Source organism: Catharus ustulatus, chromosome 26, assembly GCF_009819885.2.
Source record: "Catharus ustulatus isolate bCatUst1 chromosome 26, bCatUst1.pri.v2, whole genome shotgun sequence".
Lineage (NCBI taxonomy): Eukaryota > Metazoa > Chordata > Aves > Passeriformes > Turdidae > Catharus > Catharus ustulatus.
In genome coordinates this window covers 7562763-7583296 of record NC_046246.1, presented here as the reverse complement: position 1 = coordinate 7583296, position 20534 = coordinate 7562763, and the positions used below count along the sequence as shown (strand labels likewise).

The 20534-nt window shown below is 50.3% G+C and overlaps 1 protein-coding gene across 1 annotated transcript; it reads right to left on the bottom strand.

Moving 5' to 3' along the window:
* Positions 1-203: 203 nt before the first annotated feature.
* On the bottom strand, positions 204-19503 carry PHACTR4 (phosphatase and actin regulator 4). Its single transcript, XM_033080600.2, is given in 20 exon segments — positions 204-1484; positions 1976-2052; positions 2625-2762; positions 3526-3587; positions 4490-4545; positions 5134-5284; positions 5704-5927; positions 6539-6630; positions 6632-6754; positions 6756-6929; positions 6932-7110; positions 9940-10066; positions 10068-10121; positions 10124-10221; positions 10224-10301; positions 10429-10530; positions 10533-10592; positions 11303-11407; positions 11810-11986; positions 19179-19503. Coding segments are annotated over 20 exon segments (2139 nt in total). The 5' UTR covers positions 19225-19503; the 3' UTR covers positions 204-1468.
* Between the last annotated feature and the right edge of the window lie 1031 nt (positions 19504-20534).

Here is a 20534-nt window from a genome sequence, read left to right as displayed (position 1 = left end):
ACTCGGCGGAAGGGGCGGGGGCAGCAACAAACAAATGACCGGAAGAGCGGTTGGCGCATGCGCAGTTGGAAGGGCGCGAAAAGCCGAGCCCTGAGGGGAGGCGCCGCCATGGCGGGACTCCCCCCCTGCCGCGGGAGCGGCCGGTCACGCCCCTACTGAGAGCAGTTTAAAAGACGACCACACAAGCAGGGTTTAAGAAAAAAAAAATTCTAAAATACTTTTATTTAATAATTAAAATCTGTTTGCTGAGGAGACTGATATACAATGCAATGGCGGCTGTACAGGGGATGCTGTGAGGAAAAAGCCCCCAGCGGATGCTGGGCCATGGCCGGTGTGCTGCCACACTGGTCTGTGAACAAGACAAAGTTCTCTCTCTCCCCACCCGAAACTCCGCACAAGTGGCATCTCACACATAGTTTAGTTTTGTGCATAATACAGCAGTGACCCTACCAGATTTATTTTTTTTTTAAACCTGCACTGAGGAATTAATTTTCTCTCAGAAGAGAAATACCATCTTTTTAAGGTCACTTTTTAAAACCTATTCTTCCCCTCCTTTCAACCCACACAGTGAAATTATCAAGTTTCCAGTAGGTTTAGCTGTAAAAATGAGAAAAAGGCAAGGTTCAACCCTGATTTGGGAGAGTAAAAAACACCTAAGAGAAAGCCACAATAAAAACAACTGACTACTCTCACAGCTTCCCCAAATTAAAAAGTTTTAAAAAGGCAACAGTCATTTTTCCTGGTTCTTGTAATTTGTTAAACAAGCCTAGATATCTCTAGATCTGTTATTAAGATCACAGCAAGTGTGAGAGAATGCAGAGCAAATGTTTTATACATCTGTTGTTTGTTTTTTGAGGGTTTTTTTTTGTTTTTTTTACAAAAAGATGCAGCATATGTTAATATCTATACAATTCCCTTCCAGGACAACAAACCGTTGGTCAGTAGTGATTCAGGGCATTAAGGACATGACAGAAACCAACAAAACCCCCAAAAAACAATGAGTGCCATGTCAGTTGTCTGCCAGGATTCTCTGTACACAGCTAATATACACACACATGCTTCTGAGTACATGCTCTCCTCAGCTTCCCAACATTACAGCTGCCTGGTTTTTTTTTCTTTTTCTCCCTTCCTGATGGAAAGGAGGAGGAAATGAGGAATTGCACCCCCAAGACAAGTCTGTACAGCTTGGGAAGGAAGGGGTGATTCCCCCGGGCACGGTCCTGGCAGAGTCGTATTGCTGAGCCACACGAGGTATAGTGTCAGTTCCAGCCTGATGGCATGAGAGATGTGTTTGTTCCAGTGAAATGCTACATTCAGACAGGATTCCCCTTCCCTGGCCGAAAGCCCTTTTCTGGATATGTTTGGAAGGCAAATCTTGGAAGAGCTGAGGTTCCACCCTACTATTGCCTAGGAGAGGGGTGCAGAAAACTTCCAGCGATCTCGGGTTTATTGCTCCCTCCTTGGAATATTATGGTCGATGGTATCTGAAAGTCAAGCGAAAAATCTGAGTGTTATCCTTGGAACTCAGGTTAAATGGTTACTTGGGCAGAGAGAATAAACTGAATTATCTCAGAGCTCTCAGCCCTCAGGGAAGCTGTTAACATCAAACAATTTCACCTCCTGTGGTCTGCACTCAACTTTGTCACACAGCTGGAAGGAAAGGAATCACTTGGGCCATGAGCCAGAGGTGACTCCACAGATTACATCCAAGGTAACTCATTAGCAAGGTGTTTTGCCTCAAACTAGACACTGGTCACTGATGAAAGCCCCAGTTTAAGGAAAAACAACCCACTTTGTGTCTGCTACCACTCCAGTCACCCCCCAGGACCGAGACAGAAAGGGACATTCAATCTCCCAAGTGCCACACAAATAATTTTTCTAAGGTTTTAGTTTTTTGCCACTGAGCAGTGTCCTTGCAGCACAGCTCTGTCACCTCTTAGAAGACCAAGGAAACTCCAAGTTAACAAGTTCTCACCTGGTGAATTGCTTGCTCTCCTCATGCACTTCCATTTCACAGCTCTTAAACTCATTCAGCTCTTTTCTGATGGCAGCCTGCACAGAGAGGGAGATTTTTTTGGGAAGGAAAGGGCTCAGATTGCAGCAGCCACCCCAGCTTTCACAGTCCGTTAACACCAAACTGAATTTAATCAGCCCCCCTGGATGAGGGCTGGGCAATCCCAGAGGCTGAGATACAAGGAAAATTCTCTTAATGAAAGGGCTGTGGTAGAATCACCATCCCTGAAAGAATTCAAAATGTGCAGATGGGGCAGCTGGGGACCTGTTTAGTGGTTAACATGGTGGTGCTGGGTAAACAGTTGGACTCCATGGTCTTCAGGGCTTTTCCAACCTTAACAATTCCATGATTTTATGATTCTTACATCACTCAGAAGCTGAGGCAGAAGCCACGCTGGTCTTGAGACTGTGCCCACCTGGGCTCCACCTTGCCAGGCAGCAGGAAGCAGAGCTAGGACAGCACATGAAAGTGAAGGGACGAAGGTGGAGTGGCAGAGGAAAAGATGAAGAGGTGAAGCCAGAGGAACAGAGCAAATCTCCTTTGCTCACATCTTTTTGCGTGGGACATCCCGCAAAGACTCCCCATCTGGGGACAAGACAATTTCAGTTACCTTGTCAGCTGGTGTCAGCTTTGTCCAAGGCTTGTCTGCTCGCCGGTCATAGTCTTGAGCATCTGTTACTTCCACATATTCATTAAACCTCAGAATCTTCCTGGCCTGCAGCTCTGCCACTGTTGGCCTTTGGCTAAGCTGAACACCAGAAAAACAAAGAAGGTTAGTCTGAGCCTTGTCCACAAAGCACATCCAGAACCAAGCACCCCCAGCAAAACTAGAAATAGCTCCCTCACTGTACAGACACCACCAGGTCCTGCTTAAAGCTTGCAAGGGAACAGGTAAACCTCTTACAGACTGGATACTGCCACTGGGATCACAAAGCCAGGAGAGGGCAGAGCCTGGGGCACACTGTCATGGAGAAGGACACTGAGGGGTGTGGGAACAGCTGCTACAAGGGTGAGCCCTGTGTGACACCCCTAAAGAGCATCAGCAATGGCAGCACTCACACTTCACACCCACAGGCCTTGGGGAAGCTTTTCCCAGCCACGAGTAACAATCACAAGTGACTGGGATGTAACAGCTAAAGCAGCTGTTAACTCTGCTCAGCTCCCACACCACTACCACTTCAGAAATGGATTTTAGGGAGCCTGCTGTGTGGCTGCTCAAGCACCGTGTTAAGGCAGCCAGGCCAGCAAACCCTTCAAACGTCAGGTGCCAAATTTAGTTCTCATCTCGCTTTTTACACTGGCTGCCAGCTCAGATCTGTCACTGACAAACACAGCCCTGGCGCCAATGGTTCACCGTGGGTGACAGTCCACATTCCAAAGTCGCTGCAGTCCGAGGGCACTGGGGACACTTACACAAGAGCCCTGTGACTTCCCCCGCAGCAGAGCACCTACACCGTGCTCGCTGCCATCCTGCCCTGCCAGGTGGCCCTCGCCACGGGAGCCAGCAGTACCTTTCTGGTGAGCCGGCGCTTGATCTCGCGCTTCTCAGCTTGACGGTCAGCTTCATTTTTCGCTGCCAAGGGGAAAAGAAACATATTTCATGGAAAAATCAGGCTTTGGAAAGTGCTTTCCAGGCTTGAACAAAGGAGAGTATTGAGCTGCATCAGATTATCTACAGATCTAAGGGCTTAGGACAGGCAAAAAGCACAGTACAACTCAATACCCTGTGTCACCTCCTGAACTGGCAGGGGCAATATGCCCCTTACAAAGCACCAATGAGTCATTCATGTCAAAGATTAATGGCCATTTCACCAAAATACACCCAAGCCACTGTGCAGCTCGTTCCTTCACAAAGCTATTATAGTTTAGAAGAAAATAACAGCACAGATAAATATTTTAAATGGAAACTTCCTGAACTGACATTCCCATTTCCTCAAGATGTTTATTTAAAACTTTTGCAGAACAAGATATGGCCAAGAGAAACAGTCCTGACTTCATGATGCACTGCTGCTTTAGAGATCATGAAATGCTGTAAGGTCTGGAACACAAATAAATCCAGCCCAGTCCTTGCTGTGCAACAGCAGAGGTCTGAACCACCCCACACACTCTTCTCTGAGGTGGCAGTCATGGGACAGCTTTCTGTCCATCATCATATGATTCCAGAATGGGTTTGGTTGGAAGAGTCCTCAATGATCACCCAGTTCCACCCCCTGCCATGGTCAGGGACACCTCCCACTGTCCCAGGCTGCTCCAAGCCCTGCCCAGCCTGGCCTTGGACACTGCCAGGGATGCAGGGGCAGCCACAGCTTCTGTGGGCACCCTGTGCCAAGGGCCTCACCACCCTCACAGGAAAGAATTTGTTCCTAACATCTAATCTACATCTCTTTCAATTTAAAACCATCCCCACTTGATACACTAAGATGTTAAAGGCAAACTTAAGGTATTTCTCAGGACCACCAGGTAAGTGCTACTCACGCTGAAGAATGTTCCTTTGTTCCAGTTCTTCTGCAGTTGGTCTCTGACTCAGTCGCCTGAAGAGAAGTGTTACAAGTGCAGAATGTTGTATCTGGTCACTCATCAGTAGCAGATGAAGGATAAAACTGCCTGGTTTCAGTGCACTAGACAGCCTCCTCCTCACTCACCACTGAGGATCACTGCTGTCCTGTTTTACACCATGCCCTGCTCAAACAGCTGCTCAGCCACTGGCCCAGCTTTGGGAAGGGCTATGGGCTCTCCAGCTCAGAAGGAGATTTGCAAGGAGCTCTGACAGCAGAGCCTGGACTGTCATCAGTTCCAGCTTCATCCACCATCAACACCCAACCCTGCCTCCACCCACATCTTTTACTACCATCTGTGTTGTACTTGTCTGTAATCCTTGAGATTTTCCCCTCTCAGTCCATTTAACCTCTGGGAACAGGGGCCTGTTGAGGGGGAATACAGTCCAACTCCAGGAGGAACTCCCAACTTTTCTAACAGCAGAGGAACAGCAACACTCAACCTCCCAGCCCTGCCCCTGCTGCCGTGCCCAACCACCCACCCTATTCCAGCACAAGCTGCTTGGACAAGGCCCCAACTTTGTCCAGTCCCACTCTGAACACAATGATCATCATTATCTGTACCTGATCAGCGTCGTCCCAATCTGCTGACGAATTTCGTTCCACTCCTCCTTGCTCTTCCGAGGGAAGACAATCTTCTCCTCCTGTGGTGTGGTTGTGCTCCCCAGCTTCATAGCCAGCGTATCTTTCCTCTTCACTTTGTTGGCCAGCATGCCTATGGGGAGGGAGAACAACAGGAGGCAGCTCAAGGCTGCTGATCCTGCCACAGCAACCCCAGCCCTGTGCCCCTGGAGCTGTGCTCTCCCTGAGGGGAGCTGTCCCCTGTCCTGGCTCTTCCCAAGCTCTGCGCTCATGGCACAGCAGCAGCCAGCGCTCTTGTGTGACACCACATGCCCACCTCCTGCTGTCCTACCTGAGGGGCTGCGACAGTACAGGCTGTCACAGGAGCCACCTGCAGCTGAAGGGGTGCACCCAGCAGGTGAGTGCGCAGGCTTGGCTGCAGAGGACATGTGCTGCATCGTGCAACCAAGAACCAGCTGCTTTGAAGCACTGTGGGAAGCAGTGCTTTGATCCAGATCTCAGTGCAGCCAGCCACAAGAGAATAAAATGCCACCTGCAATGTCAAAGCCTTACTGTTATGGCTTCCATCATCTTCCTCATCCTCATCATCTTTATAGAGGATGGGCCCCTCCGAGTCAGAGTCGCTCATCCCTTCGTCTCCTTCCTGCTCCTCTGGGAGGACTTGGGGTACCAGTTTGGGGATGACTGTCACAGATGGCACATCTCCAATATACACACGAGGACCTGAGTTCTGTTCCTCTTCCTGGTCATCTTCTTCCTCTTCCTCATCATCTGGACTAACGAGAAGCATGCTATTACACCTCAGAACACACGGCACAGCGGCTGCAGAATATCCCTAGAATCAATACATCCTTAGTTCTCCTCAGGGAAGCCCAGAAACCAGAGATGCAAGAGCCACCACAGGCTCCTGCACTGTCCCCTCTGTTCAGAGCACAGAGGGCTCTGGCCAAGGAAATGACAGAGGCAGGTTCTGCAGAATCAAACAGTCCTCTGACCCCACTACTTTGTGACTTGGAGATTCAGCTCTGCTCTAACACAAGACAGTCCTTTTCCCACTTATGTTTAGCAAAATGAAAGGCTAAGAAAGGCCACAGATGGATGGAATTGCAGGACTTTGTTTGGTCTTGGTGCAGTTACAGACAGTCCAGGTCTGGATTCCTGGCATCAGCCTGTGTTTGTAGTTTGAAACCCATTTCCCTTTGTGAGCAATAAAATCCCAAAACCAGGGGTAATTTCATGGGGAAGATGCTCTGGCTCTTAATAGCCTGAAACACAGATTTGGCCAAGAGGTTTCAGCAGAGGCCCTAAGCCCTTGCCCAGAGCCATCCCCACCATCACAGTGCAGCAGAAGCTGGGAGAGCCAGCACACGTACAAGGAGCTACTCACACTTTGAGCATCTCAATGGTGACAGGCAGGGATCTCGTCCTGCCCAGGGTGCCATTGTCTTCTCCAAAACCATCGTTCTCAAAGAGCAGCGAGGTGAGCCCTGTGGGACCCCTCGGGAGGTGGGGTGACAGGCAGGGGGCTGGCCAGAGCCTGCTGGATACGAATGTGCAGGGGGATTTGGGGCAGCCGAGGCAGCACAGGGGGCTCGCCAAAACCCTTGCTCTGCCGTCCTCTTCGACACTTCCACGGACCTGAAGTCTTCAGGAGGAGGAGGAGTCTCCTTCGGCAGGTCCAGGGAGTGCAGTGGGTCTGGGGCAGGGGTGGAGGTGGGCAGTGCCGTGCGTGGAGGGTCCGGGGGTACGTGGGTGGGCAGCGGCGGCGAGGACCGAGGGCGGTGGGTAAGCTGGGGGTCAGCAGTGGAGCTGGTGTGGGGCGACTCACTGTCCTGTCATTTGGGGGCTTGGAGGTGACAGCTTCTGACGTGTTGTTAGGCAGGAGGCCTCTCTTCGGGGGGAGAGGAGGGGAAGGCTTGGACAAGGCTGTACCACTGGTCATTACCTGGGAAAGTTCAGCTGAAAATAAAAAACCACAAAAGCCACAATATTGAACAGGGTATTTTTCCAGATTACCTTCACCAGTGTGGAAAAAGCACAACGATGCACTCAGATCCTTGGACTAAACATTCTCTGCTACTTTTACTGGAATATCATACCAGAAATATCCAGGTTGCAAGGCTCTAGTTTGTCCTTCAGCAGCAAAGTTAGGACTTGGGAGAGCAGCCAAAAATGAGCAGGCTGAGACAGGTTTGTACATCCTGCTGCTTCAGGAAGAGAGAAACGGCACCAGCCCTTGAAAGACAGCACAGGAACCTGCCCAGGAATGCAGTTACGTGGGCACTTTATGGCTGTATTTACAGCATAAAGGAATCCACGACATCCAGGACACCCCAGACTCCAGTTGTGTTAACGGCTCCCCTGCACATCGAAGAACTTCTTGTGAAGACTCAAGAAGTCTTGAAGTTTTACTTTCTGCTCAGAGGCAAAAATCAGCAGAGCTGCAGGCAGCAGTGTGCTCCCCCCAGCTGTATTCATTCATCAGACCCAGCCCAAGAACAATGCACTGCCAGCAGCCCCTCAGGATGAGGTTCTGCTTTACTCCCTCTGAACTCTGCTCCTTAAGCCCCATATAAACTCATCTGCCACTACAAAGGATCTAGAAAAACTTCCAAAAATACCGAAAGCTGTTAACATAAATATTTGTTGTTTGATGGAGAAGAGAGGAAGAAATAGAGACACAAGAAATGCTCGCAGTGGGCAGTCACAAGATCCTCAAATCCCACTCTGTTCCTAGGGAACAGTAAAAACTGCTCTTGCTTTAGGAGTTTGCACCTTTTAACATCCATGTATCCATGGCTTCTGGGGCTTGCAGAGGCTTTGCCTAAAGCGGCTGAGACTTGCTGCACATTTCCCTGAGTGGGTGGCGGTGACACACGGATGTCCCCAGAACAGAGCTGGGAGAATCTGCAGTGCAGACACCACGAGAGGGTGCTGCAAGTGGGAGAGATAAGGGCACGTAACTGGAGAGAGGTGGGCACATTTGTGAGATGTTTAGCATTTTTAGACTTTCCCCTTGTAGATTAAGGGCCAGATTGTGCAAAACAGAGTGCCCTCAGCTCCTGCCCAAAGGACTCCAGTGTCTCCTGAGCAGTGCTCCAAGCCTGGCAAGGACCAGGCTTGAGGCACCTCTGGTAAGAGCAAAATTTGAAAGGGAGCTGGCAGAAGAAAACTGCTGCTTGAGACACAGAACTGCTCAGGGAATAAGCATCTTGGGGACAGACAAAGGGGTGACCTGCACCCTGCCTCAGGCTGTAACAGCTGCACAGAAGGACACCCCTGCAGTCAGAGCAGGCACCAAAGACCCATGGAGAGCTCACAAAGCCAATTCCACTCCGGCTGTTCAACAGCAGTGACAACACAAGGCTCACACAGCAACACCACAGCTCCAGCATGCCAGACCAGAGGGCTGTGGAGCCTCCTCTACATCTGTATTCGTACCCAGGAGACAAAAGAGAACTGCTGGTTCTCTGCTCCCTGCATGCTCCCAGCCCAGAGGCAGGATGGCTCTAAACACGTTGGATACGCTGCTGTTTCCAGCCACATTTTTTGTTCCACAAGTACCTCCTACCATTAGTGCTGGGGCATTTCAAATGCCACCTGCAGTGTGTGCAAGCAGCTTAAAGAAAACAAGAAGGTATTTCATGGAGTGCTCAAGCATGGTCAGGCTAATCAAGCTGGTCTGGCACATGGGGATTGTTAATACCATACCAAGGTCACTTGCAAAACCTGCCAGAGCAAGGTGAGCCCCAAGCAGAGCAGAATCATCTGCCCACACTGAAAGCAGTGGCCCAGGCTATTTCAGATGGCAACTTGCACATCCAGCACTCAAACCACACCTGGGTAACACCTCCAGTTTCTGTGGTAACAGTGCAGACCTGTCATTGATCTTCCCAGGAGCTTCCCTAACCTAACCTCTGCTAACCCTGTCCAAAGATTAGGAAGGATAGTCTGTAAAGGAACTGCCTGAAATGCCAACAGGCCATGGAAGTCATCTCAACTCTCCATGTTGCATCTTTAAGATCCCCAGAACTCCCACAGAGAACAGAGACTAAATGAGCTTTAAGAAACTCTTGCCAAATCTTCTGCTTAGAAAAGTTCCAGAGATGAAAACATTTCATTCTCTTAATGGGAAGATTCAGTTCAAATTACAGTTGAGCCGATTTATCCATAGGACAAGACATAGGGATAAGACTCACATGTCAATAGCCCAGCCACAGATCTTAGAGGGGGTGCCTGAGTATAACCAGGAAAGTCTGGATTATCCCTGCCAGCTCCTGGTCTCTGCCCTAAGAAACCACATGGCCTGGCAGTGAGAGCCACACCAGACTGTTTGCTGTGATGTGGATTTTTTGCGTTTATTTGTTGGTCTGCTTTTTTTCCCAAGAGCAGGTGAAAGATGGAATTGTCACTAACCACACTGTCACAAAGCAAAACCTCATCCACCATTCTCCCCAACCCCAGCTGAATCCCAGCCCCAGTGAACACCAACATTCAGACACTGCCTTAGAGTTGACAGAACAGGCAGGCAGGGATCCCTTCCTGCAGGTAGCTGTTGGGAACAGAGTGGATGGCTCAAGGCAGAAGACTCCAGTAATTACACCGCTCCCAGAACACGTGTGTCCTGGCCACACACTGACAGATTTGAGTCCAAACTGGACTGTTTTCACGAAAGATGGTCAGACATTCTGATGCAACTAAACATCTCCCCTTATGAAGGGAAGAGAGTCTTGGAGTAGTGGCTCCAGAACATCTTGGGTACGAAAAACAGCTCATGGGGTCACTTACCTATTAGTGAGTTGCTATTTCTGTTGACAGGTTTGGGAGGAGGGACGGGAGGCTGTTTGGCCGGAGCTGTGCTGGTTGCACTGGTGGGAGCAGTAGTGTTGGCACTGGCAGGAGCAGGAAGCAGAGTCCCTGGGGGCTGGGGAAGGGGCAGCTGTGGAATTGACTGTCTTTGCTGCTGTGGGGTGCTGTGCTGAAGGGGAGCAGTTCTTGCAGTGCTGCTGGCAGGTGTGGATCCTTTGCTTGCCACTTCATTTGCCTCCTGGGAAGTGGAGGGAGGTCTTTTGGAGGAAGCAGAGGTTGTCTGGGAACATGTGGCTCCTGAGGTGGTTTCCGTTCAGGGCCAGGGTGACTGCTGGAGGAGCCTGCAAAGGGAGGCAGCACAGGTTAAGGCACTGTAGGGCCTACTGAGAGTGGGAAGGATCCGATGAGAATTCAAACTGGTTACAGGAGAATGTGAAGCCCTGATTTTGCACACATCTGGTTTCTTACCCTGCCTCTTCTTTGGTTCCTCCACTGGAACAGGCTTCCTAAGGCTGGATGTGTTTGTGGCCTCTTCCTCCTGGCTGGGCAGGTCACAGACCCCAGGGCCCCAATGGGAACAGTGTGGCCATTCTTCAGTGCAGGTGGGTTCAGCTTCTCTGGCTCTTCACCATCTGCAAGGGGATGGGAGGAGAGAAGCAAAGAGGAAAACACTCAGAAGGCAGGGGAGTGGAGAGGTGGGCTGAGCTGACTCAACCACCATGGAGCCACACCAGCTTCTTTCTGGCTTCTGAAACAGCTGGTCTTCAGTCACCTTCTGCACAGGACAGCACAGCAACCAACCAGCTGGAGCTGAGAGCCCTTGATTTCATTATCAATGAGTCAATTATCAACAAATCACACAGCACTGTATGCCATCAAGGGTTTTTCTTCTCCCTGTCCTGCCCTTCCTCCTGTCTTAGAGGTTAGTGAGCCCAGTGCTGTGCTACAGAACAAGAAGTTGTAACTGAAGTCATAAATCTCCATCAGCTTTTGTATCCACCCTCCATCACGGAGCAGTCACCAATTCCCTGCTGCAATGCAGAGTCCAACATGAGCCAAGTCATCTACTGCATGTGCAATAGCAGACTTCCATAAAGTCTTCAGGTTAGTGGAAGCAGCTCTGTTTTCCTTGCTTCTAACCTAAATGTGGCACCATCTTCCTCCCTGAGCAGGCTGCCTTCCTCCCAGGTGGGAAAACAGACAAGAGAGAGCATAGTAAAGGGTAAGGCAGACAGGAATCACTCCAGCAGAAAGCCCTTAGATTTGTCTCTCAAGGGTGAGGTTTGGCAGAGGAAGATCAGCTACACAGACACAGAAAGGAGAAGTTCATTTGCAGACTCACCCTGCTCAGGCTCTTCCAACAGAACCCCTCTTTTTACCAGCTCCTCTCTTGGCTTTCGCATAGAAATCTTTCGTTCTACAAACTGATATTAAATTGAAAAAAGCACTCAGATAACAGAGCAAGCCTGAAGTTCAAGAAGATTTTTTTTTCTTTTAAAGAGATTCTCTAGAAAGAAAAAAAGGGCTTAAATTTCACTGGTTTTGCATGGATTTTAGGAGGAGAGAGGAGGGAACTGCATGTTCAGACCTGCATTTTCACACTGCACTGCTTCATCATGGAGCAAAACCTCCCTCCCCACAGCTGCTTGGGGAGCTTCCCTGAAAGAAAGGAATTAATCTGTCTGAAACTACAGCTCCATGGCAAGGTGTTTCTGGAGAGATTGCAGGTGCCAGCTGATCACCAAAGTCCCATTTGGTTCTTACATGTGTCAGCACTCAGACTTGTGACAGTAAGCCCTTCTCAGACGGATGGAGGAAGGGACACCTCTCCAGCCCCCTGCTACTTTACCTTCAGAAGTCTCCTTGAATTTGTCGCTGCTTTTCTTTTTCCTCCACTTCCAGGGTTTGAAAATCTTGCCAAAGCTTGAGAACTTGCTTTTCCTCTTTGTAGGAGGTGTGGTGTCACCTGATTCCAAAACATCTATCCCCATGCTGGCATCACCTGGGGCGTGATCCACCTCTTCAGCTGCACAGAAAAGAAGGAAAAGAATAAAGAATTACTTCTGTGCTGCAGGTACCAGCTCCCATCTCCCACCAACCCAGCCCACACTGGGAATGGCTGCACAGGTTCATGCAAAGAAGGGAACAAGACTCTGTCTGTGGCTCCACTGAGCCCTCATATCAGCTTGGGGAGACCCAAGTGGGCTTCTCAACATAAACAGGGCAAAGGGGTAAGAGCCTTCCTGATGAGACAAAGATTACAGAATCCCAGGATCATTAAAGTTGGAAAAGACCTCCAAGATCACTGAATCCAATCTGTGCCCAATCCCCACCTTGTCACCAGCCCAGAGCACCGAGTGCCATGTCCAGTCGTTCCTTGGACACCTCCAGGGATGGGGACTCCACCACTGCCCTGGACAGACTGTGCCAGGGACTGACAATTCTTCAAATGAATCAACTCCTCCTGGTGTCCAACCTGAACCTCCCCTGGCACAGCTTGTTTCCTCGTGCTCTGTTCCTTGTTCTCTGGAGGCAGAGCCTGACCCCCCCCAGCTGCACCTGCCTGTCAGGGAGTTGGAGAGAGTGAGAAGGGCCCCCCTGAGCCTCCTTTTCTCCAGGCTGAGTTCCCCCAGCTGCCTCAGCCACCTACTAATTCAATTTTGCAGTGCCACAGCTTTGCCCATAAATGCAAACCACTTCCCTACGTTTTCTCATCTTCATTTGGAAGCAGCAGGTGCTGGACACAAGTCATTACAGGAACACAAACACCTTCCAGCCCACTGAGCTGATGTTCACAGCTGTCCGCACCCCAAAATCACCAGAGCCATTCCAGCAGCTGGATGTGCTAGATTTTCCCCTCTCTGATTTTCCTTCTATAAATACGGGCAGCAAAGCTGGCCAAGAGCAACAACTGCACAGGAAAGCGACACAATACAGGCCTGTGCTCCACCTACTGCTCAGCAGTCTCTAGAGAACTGCACGAGAAGGACACGGAGGTGGGAAGGGATGCAAAAAAACCAAACCAAAATAAAACCACCCCCAACTCAAAAAAACAAAAAAAAAAAAACCCCACAAAAGACCCACCAAAAAACCAAAAACAAAAAAAACACTTTGAAGCAGAACTGGAGCACCAAACACTAATCTGGGGTCTGTTGATCCTGCTTTGCCTGATGTTGCTGTTTTGGGATATCTGATGGAACACAGAGGACCACTTACAAAGAGCAGAATCTAGCACTGCCTAAAAAAAAAGAAAAAAAAAAAAAAAGATACAGATATCAGCGCACACAAGCTAAGTGAAGCCAGCTGGTGCCCACTCCATGGCAGGAGCTCCAGAGCCAGAATCCCCCAGCTTCAGCACTAGAGACAGGAGCACTGCAGAGCTCAACAAACGAATGGAAGATCACTGAAACACACGGACGAGAAGAACCAGAGAGGGTTTGAGCCACTGTTTACTTGTTGATTGTACTTTTTTTTAAATCAGCCCGTAACAGAAAGTCCCTCACTCTGAACCAGTCAAAAGCTGATGCCAGCCAACATTTGTCCGAAAAAGAAAGCTCAATTCCACATCTGACATGCTTTTAAATAAAAAAACCAAACCAACACCAAAACAACAACCCTGAATTCATAACAAGAGAGAAATTGGGTGGGAAATAACATACACCATGGCAGCACTGATCTGTGATTTTCTGCAGGGATGGAGGGAGGGTGGATGGAAGCGGGGGGCACAGGAGGCAGAAAGGCATTCTGAGCTCCCAGAAACCCAAGAGGAATTGTCTGCATGTTTAGAGGCACTTTCTTCAGAGACCAGAGCATTAGCCCTGAAGTTGTACATGCAATTTTAACAAGCAGTATTCACTGTGCTCAACAGAGCATTCCCAAACTTCACCAGGCAGGCACGAGCACTTGCCAAGCACAGGCTGTAGATGGAATTTGAAGCCCAAGTGTCATCAAAGGCATTTCCCTCACCTTTCCAAGGAGAGCAGTGCTGAAGGCAGCAGTACCAAGCCTGCCTTATATCCCCCCCTTCCCTGAGCTGCTCTGAGGAATGTCACTTATGTGCTGCCTACCACCCAAGATGTCAGAGTGCTGCACTAAGCAAAGTAAGTTATTAAAAGAAAACTCAACCATCAGGTCCAGGGATTAATGAAGAGCCCTCAGCACCCTGGAATGTCTCCATTTCCAGTTAGAAGGAGGAGGACAAGCACTCCCCTGCCACAGTCCCCTCGGAGCAGCCAGGGAGGAGCACAGGACAGGAAGGGACGAGCTGAAACTGCAGGAGAGGCACGGTACCTCCAAAGGAGGAGCAGCTAGGAGCAGAGAGGGTGGGGAGAACCCACATGTGACTACTCCAGGCAGAACCTTTCCAGCAGCTCCTGCAGCCCAGGTCCAGCTGTCAAAGCAAATACCTTCCCAGGGTGGAGCTTCACTGCCAGGACTGCAACCACGCAGGCGAACTCAGGAGGTTTCACAAGACCTTCACATCAAGAGCAAATCTCTTGATCCTGCTTCTCTGCCTCACTGCTCCCTGTGCCGAGCTACAACTGCTCCTAGGCTCCTGCTGAGAGTCAGGTGTCGTCCAACACGGAAACACCTGGTTTTGCTGGGGGATTATCAGTTCCATGCCCAGAAACAGTGGGGCAAGAGGGGGAGACAGGCACACAAAACCGTCCAAATAATTTCCACCACCCTTTTGCTCTGTGTAGAATAAAACTTGACATGTTACTGAACATTCTGAGACCATTCCAGCCCACTGCTCACACTGAAGCCAGGGAAGCAATCCCTTCCCTGATCCCCACTGGGATTCATTCTGTCCTGTTGTGCAGGTGACCCTTCCACAGCACTCTTCCTTTTCCCATCCCCATTACCACAGGCACACAGACATTTAAAGCAGTCCGTTGTGAAGCAATTATGACTCTGAGGACTAATGAGCGGGTGGATGGCAGCTGGAGGTGAGCCTTACAGATCTGCATTCAAATAACCTTATTGTTCAGTGATTGTTCACATCAGATAGAGCTCACACTCCTCCAAAACGGACCCTCCCTTCCATTCACAGACCATTTCCAGTTCAACCCTCCATGAAATGGTGCAGAGAGGACATCTCTTCCCTGTGAAAGCACAGAACCCACCTTGCCGAGGCTGTGCCTCCTCCTGCCCTGCTCTACAAGGTACAGGAGGGTCCTTAAGCTGCTTTGCAATGCAAGGGGGAAACCCTTCCTTATCCGAGTCATGCCCTGGGAAACCGGGAAGGAGCTACAGCACAGGGCTAGGGGAACGAAATAGGGGAAAAAGAAAAAAGGGACCAGACTTTGAGGAAAGGTGGGAGGCACCAGGAATCTGATGAGAGACCAACCAGCCTCACCCTCCCCATGGTGCCAGGCTGGAAAACCCATTTAAATACACGGAAAAGGTTAAATGAGGTCACACAGCCCTGGGTGAAGCCAGGAGAGTCCTCATGGCCTCATGAGAAGGTCAAGAGATTCCCAGCCAGCAGGTCCCTAAAGTGACCCCATGCTGAAGCAGGGCCTTGTTAAACCCCTCTGGAAGCAGTAGTCCATGCTTTGGAAAAGTGACCCCACAGAGCCCAGCCTGATAACTGGATGCTGGGTTTAATGCTCCAACAGAGCCCCAGCTGAGGAAAATCAGCAATAAAATACGTGCTGCAACTTCAGCATGTTGCTGGGGAAATGGCCTGGAACACTTGGGGCTCAGAATGCAGCTGGTCCAGGGGCAGTGCGATGCTCCAGCTGCTTCCCAGCCACAGCCTCCTGCCATTTCAGATCTGCTCTCCCAAATACTTAAGCTGTTTGATCTCATTCTATCCAAACAAGCAGGTGAATTTGAGCTGTTTAAAACAGCAGATCTGTGTTAACCCAAAATGTTTAGACTGAAATAATCTAGGGAAACGTCACAAAATTGGCACAGCCTGAACGCACAAGAAGGCAGGAAGCGCCAGCAGTGCCAAGCAGCTTGGGATGCAATTCCCTATCGGTTTGCCTGGCCAGCTGGTCCTTACAACCCTCTCCTCCAGACATGTTTTTGCTCAAGTCTTGCAGTTAAATTTAATGCAGAAAAAAGGCTCTTTTTCCACTGCATCTTGTGGTGTTGAGTGACCCCAGTCTTTTTTTTTTCCCCAAAACAGAGAAACCATTTCAGTGGAAGGAGCTAGAGACCCACAGCTGGTCCCTCACACCCTCAGCAAGTGGCTGTGGTGATGTGTCATCTGTTCCCAAAGGTCCTGTCAGGCTTGGGGCTGCCATTCCCATTAAACAGGGTGAAGCTTTCACTTCCACCATAGCCTCAGTGGGTTAAACTCGAGCAGCCAGGATTCATGGGGTCAATTGAAAACCCCACACATGGCACACACACAGGACAACCCAGCAGGCAGCTCCCAGCTGGCCCTTAGGAACCCGCCTGTAGATGTCATGGTTTAATGGTCACACTGGGAGGAAAAGCCACAAGGTGAGCAAGGAGAGTGAATTCCCACTTCGGGGTCAAGCCCCAAACTACCCTTTTGTAGAGCCAAGCACTGCCAGCCTGGACACAGGCACAGCAGGAGCTTCAGGGTCCAAGAGGAATAGCTAAAAACCATTGCTTCCATTGAGGATCATCTCCAATGTGGAAGATACCTGCAGTAACATCAAATAGGCACCTCGGATGCACAGTGTTAAAGAACTAAACCCAGCCTGGATCCTAGTGCAGGGTGCTCCAGCATTAATCCTGGTGAGTTTTTAAACTGTTTTAACTCAGGCCACACACCCTCAGAAGTCACCCCAGCTATGGAGAAATTCTGCTTTTAAGCTAAAAATCACCTCAGATCCAAGTCTAAGATCACAACAAAGCAAGGCCGAAGGCTGTGAAGCAATCAAAGGATTACATCTCAGATGATGACAGTTCGTAATATCTTGAATATACCTGCGAGAAAAGCTACTGATTTTTAGTGTTCATGAGGAAAATGGCACAATCCTTTAAGGCTGTAGGGTCAGTGAGCCCCAGGACAGGGAACGGAGCTGCCAGGGAAAGGTTAAGAACAAGCTGCTTTTCTCCCTGAGCCATTCCTGCAGACATCCAAAGGCTGGTGAAGCAGTCTAAGAGAAGCCAGGTATTGCCCTCCCTGCACTACCATGGGGCTCTCTGCCCCAGTCCTTTTCTGGGATGTAAGACCTGGTAAATTCTACCTTCATTAAGAGAGATCCTCATGAGGAAACATCCCTATTTTGATGTGTAAACAGACTTGCACGGTGTGTAAATCATGAGCTTGGGCCACATTCCTTCCATCCACAATCCAGAGTTCAGCCAGAACCTGATCCATTTCTTCTTGTAGGAGTTACTATGGGATTTCTACAAATCCCAGGAGTTTCTGTTCATAAGGAGCTTGCTGGGCATTTCTGGTTTTGGGCAAATGAGGCAAGTACTCAGCACCATGGCAGCAACTCTGCTTAATCACCTTTATTTCCTTCCCTAAGGAACACACCTCCCTGAAGTTCTGCCATCGAGCAAGCCCACAAGGTGCATCAGGGAGCTCTGCAGAATATGTTCTGCTCATCACACACCTCAGGAACTGGAATACTGGACCTGCGGCTCCAGTGGCACCACCACAGCCCCGAGCCAGGGCCAAGGCACTGCCACAAGCCTTCGTGTTGCCACAGTGTGGATGCACACACTGGAGAGCAAACCAACTCCCTCCTCCCACCTGCTGTGTCCAGCAAAGCACTCAAGAATCCCAGAAGCTTCCAAGCAAACAGCAACAATTCAAAAAGCAAACACTTTTTGAGGGAAATGCTGTTAAAAGTATCCAAAAAGCACTTTAGGTAAATGTTTCTAAGCTTCCCTAAAACAGCTTTAAAAACTTGGTGTATGTCTTCCTGAATCATCCAGGGAAGATGTGAATCCTAACCTTAAAGGAATAAAAGGTTGTGGTCACAAAACAGCCTCAAATACTCCCAGCCCTCGGCTTCCCTATGTTTTGTGTGTTTCTAATCACCATAATCTTCACGGGACTCTCCTTAACAGCATCCTGCCACAGTTAATGCAAGAACCATCTCTTCAAGTTCCACATTTAATCAGTAGGAGCTGTGAGAGCTGTGCCATGAAAAAAGACTTCAGAGAGCAAATGAGCAGTTGAGGAAACACCAGGTCTGCTGGCCCCAGCCTCCAGAAAGCACAATATCATTACACCAAGCCCACTGCCCTGGAAATTACCACTGTTCCTGGTGTTTGATGAGGAAAGAACCCGAGACTGACCAGGTCGGTTTCTAACTGTGAGTAAATCCAAGCAGAAGATGCTGTTCATCTCCACAGTACAAAGACAACTGAAGTTTTAGTTCTCCCTTCCACTCTATCACTTTATTTTTAGCAACTCTTGAACAAGACTAGCTGGAGTGAACTGGTGGTGAGAAGAGAATCCCTGGTTTCATCTGAGCCCTAGAAATGCTTGATAGGGTCAAAGTTCTAGACGTGAAAAATAATTTAAAAAACAGTATGAAAAATAACAGTCTGTATCTTGAGGGTGCTCTTTGTCTGCCAATGTCAATTCCTTCTCTAAACATCAAAAAAGTCCACTCTATAGATGAGGATGAACAACTGAGCCCAGGCAGCTAACAGCAAGTGGGAATGACAGAAAGGCAACGGCGGGATGTGGAAAGCCTCCTCACAGCCACAGTGCTGGGAACAGCACGACAGACCTGGAGTAACGCTGACCCCAGCCAGTGCTCGGAACTGGGGCTGCTCCTGGAGCTCAACACAGCTGTGTTTTCTCCAGCCTGTTACTGAGATACCTCAGCGTGGAGAGGGAAAACAAGCAGGGAGATGATTGCCAAGCCCTTCTCCCCCTGAAACTGCTCTAGCTGCCCCAAAAGCTGGGTGACATAAACCACAAGGAGGCAATTCTTGGTGGCTTTGGTCCAGGCTCACTCTCGGGGCTGACTGTGCCCCACACAGGTGAGCTTTCCCACTGTCCAAGCGCTTTCCAAAGGTAAAATCCTGAAGCCATGACAGCCAGAGGCTGTCCCTTAAAGCAGCTTGGAGCCTGTCTGAAGATCAGAGAACGCGTTGCACTGTGATTCCACGTGAAATAAGCAAGAGAAAGGAAGGAAATGGAGTTATTTGTCTGTTTCTCCCCCAGCTGGGCGCAGGTTACACAAGTTCCACATTCCACTCCTCCCAGCTCCTCGGTCACCTGCAGAGCCCCAGAGCTCTGTCCCCTGCCCTGCATTACTCACCGAAAGCACCTGGATTTACCGGCCTGGAGAAGTGCGGCTGCCCCATGGGATCCTGCTCAAGCAGCGCTCCGGGAAGGGAGGACAGGTCTGTGCCGAGAACACTTCAGCGCTTTACAACGCTAAATCCACACCTGGCGTGAAGAGCGAGCCCGGCCAGCGAGGCCCCCGACCCTCAGGCCACGGCTCCGGTGTCCGAGTGTCCAGCGCAGGTCCCGCTGCCCCTGTCCCCCATGGCTGGCACTTGGCTCTCACAAATAGGTGTCGGTGCCAGCTCCCTTCCCGCAGGAATGCCTGTCATTCCAGAGCCGAGCTCAGGGCCGAGCTCAGGAAGGGGAGGAGACAGCCCCAACCCGGCCCCTAAACTGCACAGTCCCCATCTCCGACCCGGCCCAGAACCGATCACAGACCCGGCCCAGAACCGCACAGTCCCGATCTCCGACCCGGCCCAGAACCGCACAGTCCCAATCACGGACCCGGCCCAGAACCGCACAGTCCCGATCACAGACCCGCCCCAGAACTGAACAGTCCCGATCATAGACATAGCCGACCCGGACAGAACCGATCACAGACCCGGCCCCAGAACCGATCACAGACCCGCCCCAGAACTGCACAATCCCCATCTCCGACCCGGCCCAGAACCGATCACAGACCCGCCCCAGAACCGATCACATACCCGCCCCAGAACTCGCACAATCCCCATCTCCGACCCGGCCCAGAACTGACCCGGCCCACCGCACAGTCCCGATCACGACCCGGCCCCAGAAACCGCACAGTCCCCATCACCGACCCGGCCCAGAACCGATCACGGACCTCCGGACCCGGCAGAACCGCACAGTCTCGATCTCCGCCCGGCCCAGCCAGGGAGAGAACACCGGGGAGACCCGAACCCCGAGGGGGAACAGACCCCGAACCCCGAGAGGGACAGGAGAGCTCCGGGTTATTCAGGGCTGGGCCTGGAGAATCTGTGCATGGACACACCGAGGGGCTTCACACTCCCAAAATGGGATTAAGGAATTTACAGCCCACACCTCGTGCCAGCTAAACACAGACCAAGGGACGGACTGCCCGCCTCTCTAAGTGCTTGGAGCTGCATCACCTCGAGCAAAGGGATTTCAAAGACAGCCTGAGCTGATATGCATCTAGCCAAATAATTACAATTTCATGCAATTCCCCTCTCCACTAAAGTTACCAGGGAGCGTGTCTTCTCGTGTAATTTAAATTTAACAATGGAAAATTTAAATTTCCGTTTCTGTTCATGTGTCACAGCTTGATGGTTAAGGTAACAAACATCCCCCTCAGCCATCCACCTCACAATAAAAGATGCCCAAATTTTAAATATGTCCATCCATTTGGATT